At 44.2% G+C, this 15,946-nt stretch overlaps 1 protein-coding gene across 1 annotated transcript in view; it reads right to left on the reverse strand.

The window, feature by feature from the left end:
- Positions 1-15,946, reverse strand: part of ARIH2 (ariadne RBR E3 ubiquitin protein ligase 2) — a 315,960-nt gene that overhangs the window by 104,274 nt on the left and 195,740 nt on the right. The window contains exons 13-14 of the mRNA XM_069206208.1: positions 14,463-14,606; positions 5,014-5,082 (exon numbers count right to left, since the gene is read on the reverse strand). Coding sequence (XP_069062309.1) covers positions 5,014-5,082; positions 14,463-14,606 — 213 coding nt within the window. The remainder of the gene's footprint in view (positions 1-5,013; positions 5,083-14,462; positions 14,607-15,946) is intronic.

Genomic DNA, 15,946 nt, shown 5'->3' on the forward strand with positions numbered 1-15,946 from the left:
TTAGCAGGGTCCCAGCACACTTCTCAGTCCAGTCATCATCAGTATCAGGCAAAAAGTGGGGGGTAACTGCAACAGGGAGCCATTTCTTTACACACATTAAGAAAGTCCTTGCAGCTAATTTTAGACCAACCTGGAGGCCTTTGTACTGATAGTGATTGTTTCCAACTGCTCCCAATGGAATATAAATTAAAAGTCCTTTGTTGTGCCTCTGGTCTGAGACCTGTGAGCCTCAACCACAAAGATCTCCAAAAGGTGAAGCCATGGCCGTCACTGTGCGCAGCCAGGATGGAAATATTGTCTGCCGCAATGCTAACGTGGTTTGAGGCCAACATGCCTTTGTTGAGTATTTCCTGATATTTCTCATGTGATCTCATAGTAGACTGTTGACAAACTGCTGCAAAGAGTCCTAAAGAGATGTATAATGCCTGTCTAATAGCATTCTCAATCTTCAAGGGCATAGGAAAAGTGCCAAGTATTTTCCTATCCACAGAGAGAAGGCTTTTGCTCTTCTTGTCCAGAGGGACTGTAGAAGGCAGGGCAGTAACACAATATTTCCCTGCCACCGCAACAATGAGTTGGGGGGCAAGGTCCATTCAGGGTAACAGTGGGTGCTTCTCCGCAGGTCTATATTTCATTTGAAGCCTTGACAGAGCAGCTTTAAAAGAATCTAAAGTGAGGAAGAGTTCCACTGTTGGCTACAAAAGCCCTAGACCTAGAGGTCTTGAGATTTCTTTTTGATGAAGTGTTAACTGAAGCAAACGCAGCAGCTCTAGAAAGGTAATGCAGTTTATTCACCTCCCTGATAGGAACTCGTGGACGGTATTAATATAACCGATTCAAGAAGTCCCCGACAGTGGTGAATCAAATCGGGAGGATTTCTTCAGTCCAAAATGGATATGAAAAAGAAAAATGTGATCAGCAATCTCATTTGCATCTTAAAGAGCGCTTACAGGCAGGCCATGATCAACTGTATCTTGAATGGTCAGAATGACTGAGACCATGACCTAGATCTGCAAAAAGAAGGCGACCTGGCGGTTTCGTAGAAATAGCCATCGGAGTAGGAGTGGATTGCGTTCCCACAGGCATCTGGGTAGGCTTGGCTCCACAGGTACCTTTGGAGTGGAGGAAGCTGTGGTGGTAGAGGACACCGCGGAGGCAGAGGTGATGAGCCTGGTGTCGTCATTGGAAGTAAAGGTCTTGATGAAGAGTAGGCTCTTGAACATTCAGAGTCTGAAGTTACTGGTATCCTCTGTGGTCTCATTCTTCTGAGGCACTCTGCAGACTTATGGAAGGAGGCAGAAAACTCATTTTTTAGGCTGAATGATGCCTAAATGTTTAAGGCTCTCTCAATTTTACCTTCTCTTTGACATCCTATGTGTCCTCAACATCGAGCCGGCTCCTAAAAGAGATTTTACTTACACTGAGGCTTGTCTCCAGATGGATAGTGGACAGGGTCATTTTTCTTGTGGCCCTGTCCTCTTGAATAATTTTAGAGATGACACTGGGAGACACATGCAGATTGAAAAGTCCAGTTTGTTCACCACTAGTCCTAAGAGCACCAAGATCTAAATGCTTGGAAATCAGCACCGATTATCCGTAAAATTCCATTCAGTTATAGACACATCACAACAACATTTTCCTTCTCAGAGAAATGTAAAACAAATCCCACTAACACAGTTATCCTAAAACCAAATTACAGTGTGTATACAATGAATATAACTTCAAAGCACAAACTGGAAAAAAACACAATCAGAGCCAAAGATAATTACATATTACAAAACGTCTTGTGTATCTCTCAAACTTTTTTGCTTTCGGATATATATAAAAAAAAAAATATTCCACACTATTCCTCACAGAACCTCTTGATTTCCTAATATTTCTATGACTTTTGGGCCTAAGAGTCGTATCTTGCTTCCTGTTGGTGTATTCCATTCGATTACTGCCCTTTTGCTGCCAGTTGGTTTAAAACATACTGTAACTATCCTACTCATGTTCCACCACTCATGACCATTCACCCTGATAGCATTACCTTATATAAACTCCTGAACTTAGAAATCCCCTTGTGTAGCTGCAATGGCTCCTTCCTTCGCATCCAATTTCCAACTGCAATCTTTCCTCCGACCCCTTTCACGTCATGTTTCATACCATACTCATTTAGTTTGACACTCTTCCATTCTTAGTCTAATAACACTGTAACAGAGTGTTCATGCTGCAAAACAGAGCCCCATCTTTTCAACCAAGCAGGAAACATTTTTTAAATGGCAATTTGCCCGCTCTCATAATTTCAAACTGACTTTTCCTATGGATTCCATTGGGACTAGTGTAGTATGAACACAATATGCTATTCAGTGCTTCCAGAAGAGCTACCTCGTCCGTGACAGCCCACTGAACATATTCAACTAGTGTGCACTTCATTCTTTCAACATAACCATTGACCTGTGGGTGATACAATGCAATTTTCCTGTGGCTAGTACTGCACTGGCTCAGTAAACTCAACATCTCTCTGGACCCAAACTGCACTCTGTTTGACACTAATTCACTTGGGAAACCTTCCCTCAAGAAACATCTTTCAAAATAATTTGAGACTGCCTTCGTATTAGTTCAAGAGGCAGTACATGCAAAGTTCATGAGCTGTGGTTAGCGAGATGCCTGTCACCAGATTGTAAAGAAGATGCTGCAAATTCACATGCCTTGTAGCAGCAGCTATAGCAACCACTTGTCTGACTTTTCAAAGCTTGGTAGAACCCCTGACCACATACTGTTCTAGGTGGTTTATGCACAGTTGTGAGAAATGTGACTAGGATTCTGAATGGCCGCAAATCCTTCTGCAGTTCCCAATACAGCAAGTATGCCATCCACTTGGAAAACAGATGCAACTGTAATATACAACATTATTTAGCAGGGAGATGGGTACAAGAAATCCTAAACAGAGAACACAGCTTTCTGCATTGCTTCAACCCAATATTTGTCAGTTTTCATACAATGCATACATAATAATCTTTGTGGCAGCAAACTAGCAGCAAATAAAGTAAAAATAAAATCACAAACATTGCTCCTGACTCCACAGACAAATGCCTCAGGGTCAACTCTGAGGCAGTCTATTAAAAAAAGCCCAGACTCCTACTCCTACTGGCAGATCTGCATGACTACAAATATTTTCTGCATGGGATTTGAAGAGAAGAGCTATATAGCAGTGAAAAGGTACTATTCTCTGATATGTATTCTTGTCAATATTTGTAGTAAACTTTAAAAATTGGTAAAATATTTGTAACACTGAAACACAAAATACACATTAAAAATACTTAAACTATACTACCAAATGTTTATTAATTTATTATAGCTATATTGTGAAGCACTAGCATGAGAAACTGTTACTTCGAAGTGCTGAAATCAGTCTGCTTGAACTTTTTATAAGCTATCAGTCCCTTTCGTGAATAACACATCACCCTTGGTTATCATATAATGAGTCTTAAAGGCAATAACACTGGATCGGGTCTTCGGAGGGCAACAAACTGCAGCAGGGGAGCTCATTCTGTTTGCTATTGAAGGGGTTCAATCCAAATGGTTTCATGGATGACTGCAAAGGCTTTCCTGCAGAGGGTCGTTTTCTTTAAAATGATAGAAAGTAGCAACTGTATTGTGAGACTCAGCTGAAGGTCATGGTAATTGTATAGTTTAACAGAATACACACAAATTACGTATGTGTAAGACTGTCAACTTGCAACTGTTTAACTTATTAACTAAATCCATATACCAACAGAATAAAGCTGTACATCCTCCAGCAAATTATGGACCTTTGAATAAGGGTAAAAAAATATGCACTTACTAATAACTCATGTCTTCTCTATTAAGTCGACAAATCAAAGTCCAACAACACACAAAGCTACAACAATGCAGTACATACTTCTGAAGCTAAGGGAAGATCTATTTAACATTAAAGAAGAGAGGTAGGAGTTCACCTTGTCTGGGAGGGCCTTAAGATGAAAGCATTCTACCACTGTTCTTGTCTATATCCTGGTTTCAGATAGTTCAACAGAAAGCACCTATAGTGCTGTGTGAGGGTTGGTTACTATGCAGTGGGACAAGGGGAGATAAGTGGATTCTAAATAGTCTAATTTTGGGGGTCTGCATAAGCAATTCTGAACTGCTTAAAGAGGGGAGCAAAATTAGGGTAACAGGTACTAATAATGTTTCTCAGTCAGTAGAAATGCTGAGTCATACATTTGAAACAAAACTGGTCAAACCTTACTTTCCCATTTGTCTATTGTGGGCCTCTGTATAATGGTACCTGTGATCTGAAGAGGACTGATCATATGACAGTTAGTATATTAATGCCATGAGACAACTTGGTCCTAGCACTTCATGTAGCATCTGAAACATCAAGACCTAAGTGAAAAACATCAAAGTCGTAAAGTGAATTTAACAAACATGGAGTAGAAAACCCCAGAATGCTTGTTAGGGGAAGGAAAATATTTACACAGCACCCATGAAGTGGAAAAAATACTAACAAAAGACCCCCTCAGTCCAACCTTGTTTGCTAGGAGACCATTCTATGACCATGGTAAAAATAAAGACGCAGATTTGCAAACATCTAACTATGGTAGTTACTGATTCATAATTAGGGCTGCAGGCCTAAAAATTGTATGTAACAGCTAAGAAAAAACTAAGTGTTCCAGTATCTTTCCCCAACTGCATTTGGTAGTCCAATAAAACAAGAGACATTTTGATTCTGATAAAATTGAAATGTAGTCATATAATGAGGGGAGCAAGATGGGAACTGCGACTGCACATAAATCTTGTTCTTAAGTAAGTTATTCAAAAGCTGTAACATTCATTTGGGAGAATAGTGTGTCCAACTCCACAGCAACCATTTATTAAAGTACAATAGGATCTCTAAACAACATTTTATGTGTTGACAGCAAAAATTAAGCTAGAGAAAAATGTACAGGCCTTGAGAATGTAGGCTAACAATTACATATCAAAATCTTATCGTAAGAGTGCAGCATGCCTTACCAGCTTCTTCCTGGGACCAGATTCCATGTAATAAGCATAGGGATATGTGTATTGCAGAGTGTAACGACACTGCAAAGGAGAAAGGAGAAATCATTAAAGAGACTATTTTGCAATGCTCCACAAAGGCAAGCCTCGGTTCAAGCTAGCCACAACACATAAGCAGGGTTTCAACACCCTTATTATTCCTTTAAAAAAAAAGTTTGTTCTTAGGAGGCCTGATATTTGTTATAAATAAAACCACTCTACTGTAGATACTCATATTAGAGCATCTCCACTGTAGATTCTCTAGTATGATGAGCATAAAAACACAATCCTGAAGAGGAAATCAAACAGTGAGAGGTGTGTGGAGTGATGAAATAAAAGATAAAAATAAAGTAAACAAACACACTCAACGAAAACATACTTCACAGTAAAAATAATAGCAAAGTGAGGTAATCGTATTCATGTTTACATGCTTTCAATAATTCTTTACTATTAAGGCAAGGCCCCAATAATGATTCACTTTGTCTTTTTCACTTTTTGGATATCTGGATGTAGGAAGGTGGCTATCTATGCAGTGTACCAATGTAGGGGTACACTAATCAGATAATTCAGGTGACCCTTAATGGTAGATAGAGGTTTTGAGTAATAACCCTAAAGGCTCTTTAGTGATAGTGTGGGTGTAGGAAGTTGGCTCTGTATGCACTATTTCAAAGTAAGGAATAGTATGCACAGAGTCCAAGGGTTCCCCTTAGAGGTAAGATAGTGGCAAAAAGAGATAATACTAATGCTCTATTTTGTGGTAGTGTGGTCGAGCAGTAGGATTATCAAAGGAGTAGTGTTAAGCATTTGTTGTACATACACACAGGCAATAAATGAGGAACACACACTCAGAGACAAATCCAGCCAATAGGTTTGGTTATAGAAAAATATATTTTCTTAGTTTATTTTAAGAACCACAGTGTAGGAAGTTGGCTCTGTATGCACTATTTCAAAGTAAAGAATAGTATGCACAGAGTCCAAGGGTTCCCCTTAGAGGTAAGATAGTGGCAAAAAGAGATAATACTAATGCTCTATTTTGTGGTAGTGTGGTGGAGCAGTAGGCTTATCAAAGGAGTAGTGTTAAGCATTTGTTGTACATACACACAGGCAATAAATGAGGAACACACACTCAGAGACAAATCCAGCCAATAGGTTTTGTTATAGAAAAATATATTTTCTTAGTTTATTTTAAGAACCACAGGTTCAAATTCTACATGTAATATCTCATTTGAAAGGTATTGCAGTTAAGTACTTTTGGAACTTTGAATAATTACAGTAACATATATACTTTTCACATAAAACACAAATAGCTGTTTTAAAAGTGGACACAGTGCAATTTTCACAGTTCCTGGGGGAGGTAAGTTATTGTTAGTTTTAGCAGGTAAGTAAATCACTTACAAGTCTCAGGTTTGGGTCCAAGGTAGCCCACCGTTGGGGGTTCAGAGCAACCCCAAAGTTACCACACCAGCAGCTCAGGGCCGGTCAGCTGCAGAGGTCAAAGAGGTGCCCAAAACACATAGGCTTCAATGGAGAGAAGGGGGTGCCCCGGTTCCGGTCTGCCAGCAGGTAAGTACCCGCGTCTTCGGAGGGCAGACCAGGGGGGTTTTGTAGGGCACCGGGGGGGACACAAGTCAGCACAAAAAGTACACCCTCAGCAGCGCGGGGGCGGCCGGGTGCAGTGTGCAAACACGCGTCGGGTTTTCAATGGTTTTCATTGAGAGACCAAGGGATCTCTTCAGCGGTGCAGGCAGGCAAGGGGGGGGCTCCTCGGGGTAGCCACCACCTGGGCAAGGGAGAGGGCCTCCTGGGGGGTCACTCCTGCACAGAAGTTCCGTTCCTTCAGGTGCTGGGGGCTGCGGGTGCAGGGTCTTTTCCAGCCGTCGGGACTTTAGGTTCAGGCAGTCGCGGTCAGGGGGAGCCTCGGGATTCCCTCTGCAGGCGTCGCTCTGGGGGCTCAGGGGGGGACAACTTTGGTTACTCACAGTCTCGGAGTCGCCGGAGGGTCCTCCCTGAGGTGTTGGTTCTCCACCAGTCGAGTCGGGGTCACCGGGTGCAGTGTTGCAAGTCTCACGCTTCTTGCGGGGATTGCAGGGGTCTTTAAATCTGCTCCTTTGAAACAAAGTTGCAGTCTTTTGGAGCAGTGCCGCTGTCCTCGGGAGTTTCTAGTCTTTCTCGAAGCAGGGCAGTCCTCTGAGGATTCAGAGGTCGCTGGTCCTTGGGAAAGCGTCGCTGGAGCAGGTTTCTTTGGAAGGCAGGAGACAGGCCGGTAGGTCTGGGGCCAAAGCAGCTGGTGTCGTCTTCTCTTCCTCTGCAGGGGTCTTTCAGCTCAGCAGTCCTCTTCTTCTTGTAAGTTGCAGGAATCTAAATTCTTAGGTTCAGGGGAGCCCTTAAATACTAAATGTAAGGGCGTGTTTAGGTCTGGGGGTTAGTAGCCAATGGCTACTAGCCCTGAGGGTGGGTACACCCTCTTTGTGCCTCCTCCCAAGAGGAGGGGGTCACATTCCTATCCCTATTGGGGGAATCCTCCTTCTACAAGATGGAGGATTTCTAAAAGTCAGAGTCACCTCAGCTCAGGACACCTTAGGGGCTGTCCTGACTGGCCAGTGACTCCTCCTTGTTTTTCTCATTATCTCTCCTGGACTTGCCGCCAAAAGTGGGGGCTGTGTCCAGGGGGCGGGCATCTCCACTAGCTGGAGTGCCCTGGGGCATTGTAACACGAAGCTTGAGCCTTTGAAGCTCACTGCTAGGTGTTACAGTTCCTGCAGGGGGGAGGTGTGAAGCACCTCCACCCAGAGCAGGCTTTGTTTCTGTCCTCAGAGAGCACAAAGGCTCTCACCGCATGAGGTCAGAAACTCGTCTCTCAGCAGCAGGCTGGCACAGACCAGTCAGTCCTGCACTGAACAATTGGGTAAAATACAGGGGGCATCTCTAAAATGCTCTCTGTGTGCATTTTTTAATAAATCCAACACTGGCATCAGTGTGGGTTTATTATTCTGAGAAGTTTGATACTAAACTTCCCAGTATTCAGTGTAGCCATTATGGAGCTGTGGAGTTCGTTTTTGACAGACTCACAGACCATATACTCTTATGGCTACCCTGCACTTACAATGTCTAAGGTTTTGCTTATACACTGTAGGGGCATAGTGCTCATGCACTGGTGCCCTCATCTATGGTATAGTGCACCCTGCTTTAGGGCTGTAAGGCCTACTAGAGGGGTGACTTATCTATACTGCATAGGCAGTGTGAGGTTGGCATGGCACCCTGAGGGGAGTGCCATGTCGACTTACTCGTTTTGTTCTCATCAGCACACACAAGCTGGCAAGCAGTGTGTCTGTGCTGAGTGAGGGGTCCCCAGGGTGGCATAAGATATGCTGCAGCCCTTAGAGACCTTCCCTGGCATCAGGGCCCTTGGTACCAGGGGTACCAGTTACAAGGGACTTACCTGGATGCCAGGGTGTGCCAATTGTGGAATCAAAAGTACATTTTAGGTGAAAGAACACTGGTGCTGGGGCCTGATTAGCAGGGTCCCAGCACACTTCTCAGTCAAGTCAGCATCAGTATCAGGCAAAAAGTGGGGGGTAACTGCAACAGGGAGCCATTTCTTTACAGTGGGTGAGCAGCTTAGGCTTATCAGAGGGTAGTGCTAAGCATTTGTTGAACACACACAGCCAATAAATGACATACACTTGAGAAGAAACTTGACAAATTTTAGATCTTCAAAGTAAGTGAGTACTGTTGCAGAATTAGAGTTTGCAGCTGGAGAGATGGATTCTGGTTGCACTACCCCTCCAACACTTTTTGTCTGGTTTTAGATGCAACTTCAACTGAAGTGTACTGTGTGCCTGCTAACCAGGTCCCCAGTACAAGTGTTAATTCCCTAAAACTAGACACCTGGTCCCTTGATCCCCAAGTGACCAGGCCCTTCAGCCACCTGTAGTTCCCTAGTAAATGGCACCCCTGGAACCTAGTGCATGGGTACTGAAGAGTGCCCTTCAGAGCTGCAGCACAACATGTGCCACTCTGATGGACCAAGCACCAACCTTAGGTCGACTGCCATTGCAGGCTGCGTGACGAGATGCGAAGACACGGAATGGCACACAGCCTGTGTGCCATGTCCCCTCAACACTGCAATCAATATATGTAAGTCACCCCTCTAGCAGGCCTTACAGCCCTAAGGAAGGGTGCAATATATTACATGTGAGGGCATATCTGCATGAGCAGAGATGCCCCTGCTATGTCTTTGTCGATTCTCAGACATAGTAAGTGTACAGGGAAACCATTTTAAATGTATATGCTGGACACTGGTCATTACGAGTTCCCCAGCTACAGGATGGCTTCTCTGAATACTGGGATGTTTGGTTAACATGGGGCACCTGTTGCTGTGTTGACACTCTGCACCTGGCGGCCCCCTGCTGCTGAGGGTGTACATTTGGTGCTGCCTTGTTGCCCCCCCCCTGTGCCTACCTCAACCCCAGGAGATCGACCTCCGACACCGCTTTACTTACCCGTGGGCTGCACATCTTTGATCACCCCCAAGTCTCCATTGGTTAACATTGGACACCAGACTCCGAATTTGAACCCTGCACCCGGCTGCCCCTGTGCCGCTGAGGTGCGCTCTTGGTACTGATTTGACCCTTGCCTGGTGTTGACCTAAAACCCCAAAGACTGGATTTGTAAGTCATGTACTTGCATGCAACACTACATTCTTGTTTTCCTCCCATAGGTTAATATTGCTAAACAGAAAAATTGCACTGAGTGTTGATTTTTGAAACTGCAAAGTATTCATGCTTGGTTCAAAGCATATGTAAAAGCAAATGTTATTTTTTTTAAACTGGTCTCGGATTTATTCATTGAGTGTGTGTTTTATTTATTCCGTCTGAGTTCAACAAATGCTTAACACGACTCCTTGATAAGCTAAACTGCTTGCTGACACTAACACAAAAATAGAGCATTAGACCTATCTACTTTTACCTCTGCAATACCAAATGGGGATCCACTGGACCCTCTGCACAGTGCACTTCATATTAGTACACTATTTAGAGAGCCAGCTTCCTACAACAGTGGGGTAAGTAAAATACACCCACACACTTATGCAGTAATTACTTTCAATGGGAAAAGTACATGTACTGCATACAGGTAGTTGCACGAGTCCCCTTTAGGTCATAGGGTGCTACGGGGACAAGGTCACCGAGAACACCAGCAGTTCAGTTTTACCTGCCCTGGGAAGTCATGGTGCAGAGGTGCTGGATGGGTCGGGTGGCTTGAGCACTGCATGGTATGTGAGGAGCGGGGCCACCTGGAAATGGGCTGTAGAGGGAGGAACTTGGGAATAAGCCCGGGAGCTCCAGGGTGGGGGGACATGCCCACGGTCAGTGGGGGTACTGAGCAGAGGAGCACCATCTGCTGTCGTAGACCCAGGAAGTGGAGTTCGGGTGCAGTGTGTCTTGGATGTCTGGTGCTCCTGCGTCAAGGCGCCCATGTTTCTCGGTTCCACCTGCAAGTGGGGGACAAAAAACACTCTTGGTGCTAGCGTCTGAATTTAGTGTTTTTAAGGAGAGTGTAGCCAAGTAGCCAATGGGTTACTTAACTCTGGGGTGTAGTCACAGTCCCAGAATTCCTAATTCCACCAAAAACAAGATGGTGGAACCCTTCCTTCAAAGAGCACATCAGGCAGCCCACCTTAGGGGTGTGGCTATCCTGGTAGAGCAACACTCCTTCTGCATAACTAACTTCCCACCTTGTCCTGGTGCCAAATGGATTTCAAGGCAGGGGGTGGCATCTCCCAGGTCTGGGGGAAGCCGAGGTCACATATCAAAGGCAGCAGGAACGTTGAAGTCCCTGGCCTTGGTATGCATATTCACTAGCCATCCTGCTGGAGGATGTGATAACACCTCCCTCTGAAGCAGGCATTGTTTCTGGCCCCATAGCGTTGGCCCTCACCTCCAGGGGGGTCATAAACATGTTGTGGTGGCAGGATGGCTGATACCACTCAGCCAGCACACTAGATGACTAGTAGGTTTTAGGGGGCACCTCTAAGGTGCCCTTTGGATGCATGTCATAATAAACCCAATGATGGCATCAGTATGGATTTATTAAGACAAGGTGTTTGATTCCAAACACCATAGGTTTCAGTGAAGCCATTAAGTAGATGGGTAACTCATACAGACCAGTGCCCGGTACATACCTTTAAGATGCCTTCTCTGTTCACTTGCAATATTTAGTAATTGAATTAGAAATCACAGGGGCATATATGCTCATGCAGATATGTCCTCACATCGAATTCAATGCAGCCCGCCATAGGGCTCTAGGGCTTACATATATTTATGCGGGATGCCAGACTGTGTGCAATTTTGTTTTTTTTTTGGAGGGGTTCGGGGGGTTCCCTTAGAGTGGCACGATACATGCTGTAGCTCTTAAGGACCCTCTTTTTTACCCAGGCTCTAGGTGCCAGGGGTATCAGTTACCAGGGACCTACAGAGGTACTAGAGTGTGTGCCACCTTTAACCTTGTTTTCGGGAAGGGGTTTCCTACCTTTTCAGTATGAGAGACAAATTGTAAAATGTGCAAATATTCACAGGTCAAAGAAAATCAGTTTTATAAGTGAATGGATAAAATTTAAATGAATTAATAAGGCTTATTTGCATATTTCTTGTAATTGGCATATATGATATGATTCAGAGCAAAAGAGAAATTTGACAATTGTAAAGAAAATGCCCTGCCTAAACTGAGAAATGATATATAATGAATAAAAATGTCAAACATTAGAAAATTCTCTGACAATATAATAAATTACTTAACTATAGATAAGAAAAGCAGTCTGTTAATTTTTTGAAATTCATTTTAAATACTAAAATTTTACAAAATTAGATGAAATGAGAATTTCTCCAATTTAGTAGCACACAAGAAGAAAAATAAACACACTCCAAGAAGTTAATAAAACAAAGAAATTCAAAATAAACTTGAGCCATTATTAAAGGGCGAACAAAAATAAATTCAGTCTGCACCCTTCTACACAATTCTGGCAATTGGAGTTTTCGGTAGCGTGGATTATCTGCAGTAGGAACTTGTGTTTTTCAAAGATCTGGCATACGCAACATTGCTCGCCCAATAGAGAATATTCAAGAGGCTCAGCTGCCACCCACAGGCTTCCAAAGGAATTTGATATAGATTTCCCTTTGATCATCGGAATCCAAGGCTTTGGAAAACAGAGGGCGACATTAACAACACAAAAGAATGATGGACGGAGTGCTGACAATGCAAACACTCTCCCCCAGTCACAGATCTGGGTTTAATCCATCGTTTTTTTGCTGCCCATGCCATTCCAGTTTGGACCCAGCCATATGCAAATCAGTCTTGACCCTGTTCCCCATGGGAACAGTCCAGCCCGAACTGCCAGGCCAGGTCTTCCCTGGACTGGAAACAAGCATCCTGGGACCGGTTTCGGGGTTTCACCCCTCATCAGCCAGGCTAGCTTGAATCCAGTGGCATGGGAAGCACGGGACCCACGTCTGGGCATACCCTTACCACTTAGGGCGACATTAACAACACAAAAGAATGATGGACGGAGTGCTGACAATGCAAACACTCTCCCCCAGTCACAGATCTGGGTTTAATCCATCGTTTTTTTGCTCACCATGCCATTCCAATTTGGACCCAGCCATATGCAAATCAGTCTTGACCCTGTTCCCCATGGGAACAGTCCAGCCCGAATGTTTGATTGGTTCCGCATTCCGTCCATCCAGTTACGCTATCCCACAGCGTTTGTATTTTGCTTTGCTTTTGCTGCCCTAAGTGCGCCGGGTATGCCCAGACGTGGGTCCCGGGCTCACTGTGCCACTGGATTCAAGCTAGCCTGGCTGAGGAGGGGTGAAACCCCGAAACCGGTCCCAGGATGCTTGTTTCCGGTCCAGGGAGAACCTGGCCTGGCAGTTCGGGCTGGACTGTTCCCATGTGGAACAGGGTCAAGACTGATTTGCATATGGCTGGGTTCAAACTGGGGTGGCATGGTGAGCAAAATAATGGATGGATTAAACCCAGATCTGTGACTGGGGGTGAATGTTTGATTGGTTCCGCATTCCGTCCATCCAGTTACGCTATCCCACAGCGTTTGTATTTTGCTTTGGAAAACAGAGGACCAGATAAAATCTTGAAGAGGGCCAGATGTGGCCTGCGGGCCGTAGTTTGGAGACCCCTGTTTTAGGTTAAGAGCACTGGTACTGGGAACCTGGTAAGCAAGAGACTGGCATGTGATCTAGATGCAAAAGTGGGGGTGTTACCTGAAGGATTGTATGTCACGCATAATATACTGACTTCTGGGTTATCTCACTGAGAGACAGTAGATGGCATTGAAGAAGTGAAAGGTATTGAAGGTAACTCTGCTCTGATGACTCTGGATTAGTCAACTTGTGCACTGATAAGATAATCACCTACACCACAGATTATGGGCCCGATTTAGATCTTGGCGGAGGAAATACTCCATCACAAATGTGACGGTTATCCCATCTGCCTTATTACGATCTCCACAGATATAATGGGATCATAACAAGGTGGACGAGATATTGTAGGCAATGTGGGGCAGAATGTTCAGGTGTCCTTCTTGGTGCGAATTCGCTTTGCAACCTTATTCTCTTGGATGTACATGCTAAATTTCATGAAGGCAGACTCCCAGAATCTTGTAGGAAATGGCTTAATGAGGATGGACTGTAGTTGTGGCTCCATTCACTTTGAACCTCCTCCTAACATGTCTCCAGGACCTTTCTATGTAGGTAAAAATGGAAAGTTCAACCCCTCAAGTTTCAAACCTCCTTTCTCAACATTGCAATATACAGAAGTGAGTGAGCTCACAAATAATAAACCAAATGATTACAAAAAAAAAATGGATTAGATCCACTGAGCATATCATCGCCCACCTTGTATTCTGTTTAGGCAACATCCAGAGCAGGGTAGGTCATCAACACTTTAGTCTCAACCCTGGAGTGCTTTCCCCACTCCAACTTCATCCACACTTTTCATGAAGTATTCTATTGGATACTGGCTCTCGGATCTTGGAATCTCACTACTTACTCACCAATGCTGAAATTCTAGATTTGCTTCAGACAGTAAGTTGCACACTGGACTGTTACAAAATCGTTAAGGACCTTTGCACGATTACAAATATTCAGGACAAAGCAACTTTGCTTTCTAGGCCTTATGCAAAGGGGGTATCAATATTGTGTAGGAGCAGTAATGCACACTGATCCACATCCCACCAACAAAAACAACTGGAGGACACAGAGCTAGATCTGTTAAAGCCTCTAATGAAGAAGAGGTAACTATTATAATATTCTATCAGTGCTAGGATAGTTTCAAATGTTTCAGACTATATTCCGATTAACTAGGTATGTGCTTGGCAGGCAAGCAGCTGGAATGTTTAAAAAAAATAATCATACTTTAGCAAGAAGCCTTGCAGCGTTCTGGAGATACTGCCAGTCGATCCACGTCCCCAGATTGTTCATCACTCGCTCCTGTATCTTCTCTTGAATTCGCTGGTATGTCTGTGCCTCCAGCTGCAAACTCTTATTATGGTTTTCCCACTGCAGAGACAATAAACATTAAAAAGAAGTCTTAACTATTGTTCTTCCAAAAAGCAAGAGGGTTAGAAATGTAGCACTGTGGCAGACACTTCTCACTATACCTCAAATACAACAATTACTGAACTTCTAGGACGGTGTCTCCAACCAGTCGATCGCGAGCTATCTGTAGCACACAGAAACCCTTAGAGTAGCTCCAGCCTTGAGTTTATTTTTCAACTAAGAACTGAAATAAACAAGTGTTGAGTCTTCCTTTTAAAGTTAAGAAACGGGTGTGCTTATTTTACCTTATCATCAGGCTGCCTATAGCAGAGCCTGATAATGAGCAGTGCTCCACTCAGTTATGACCCTGGTGGATCACAGAGGTTCACTACTGAAGCAAAGAGGTATTTAACTCTTAAATACAAATTATCAACTCTATACTGGAGCGTGAGTACAAAATTATTTTTCTGAATGCTTTTAACTGAGAGAGAATTAAAATTAAGAGTTAACTTTATTATCAAGTTGTAAGGAAATGCCTCCTTGGCATGGTTGCCCCCTGACTTTTTGCCTTTGCTGATGCTATGTTTACAATTGAAAGTGTGCTGAGGCCTGCTAACCAGGCCCCAGCACCAGTGTTCTTTCCCTAACCTGTACTTTTGTATCCACAATTGGCAGACCCTGGCATCCAGATAAGTCCCTTGTAACTGGTACTTCTAGTACCAAGGGCCCTGATGCCAAGGAAGGTCTCTAAGGGCTGCAGCATGTCTTATGCCACCCTGGAGACCTCTCACTCAGCACAGACACACTGCTTGCCAGCTTGTGTGTGCTAGTGAGAACAAAACGAGTAAGTCGACATGGCACTCCCCTCAGGGTGCCATGCCAGCCTCTCACTGCCTATGCAAGTATAGGTCAGTCACCCCTCTAGCAGGCCTTACAGCCCTAAGGCAGGGTGCACTATACCATAAGTGAGGGTACCAGTGCATGAGCATGGTACCCCTACAGTGTCTAAACAAAACCTTAGACATTGTAAGTGCAGGGTAGCCATAAGAGTATATGGTCTGAGAGTTTGTCAAACACGAACTCCACAGCACCATAATGGCTACACTGAAAACTGGGAAGTTTGGTATCAAACTTCTCAGCACAATAAATGCACACTGATGCCAGGGAACATTTTATTGCAAAATACACCCCAGAGGGCACCTTAGAGGTGCCCCCTGAAACTTAACCGACTGTCTGTGTAGGCTGACTAGTTCCAGCAGCCTGCCACACTAGAGACATGTTGCTGGCCCCATGGGGAGAGTGCCTTTGTCACTCTGAGGCCAGTAACAAAGCCTGCACTGGGTGGAGATGCTAACACCTCC

Source organism: Pleurodeles waltl, chromosome 9, assembly GCF_031143425.1.
Source record: "Pleurodeles waltl isolate 20211129_DDA chromosome 9, aPleWal1.hap1.20221129, whole genome shotgun sequence".
Lineage (NCBI taxonomy): Eukaryota > Metazoa > Chordata > Amphibia > Caudata > Salamandridae > Pleurodeles > Pleurodeles waltl.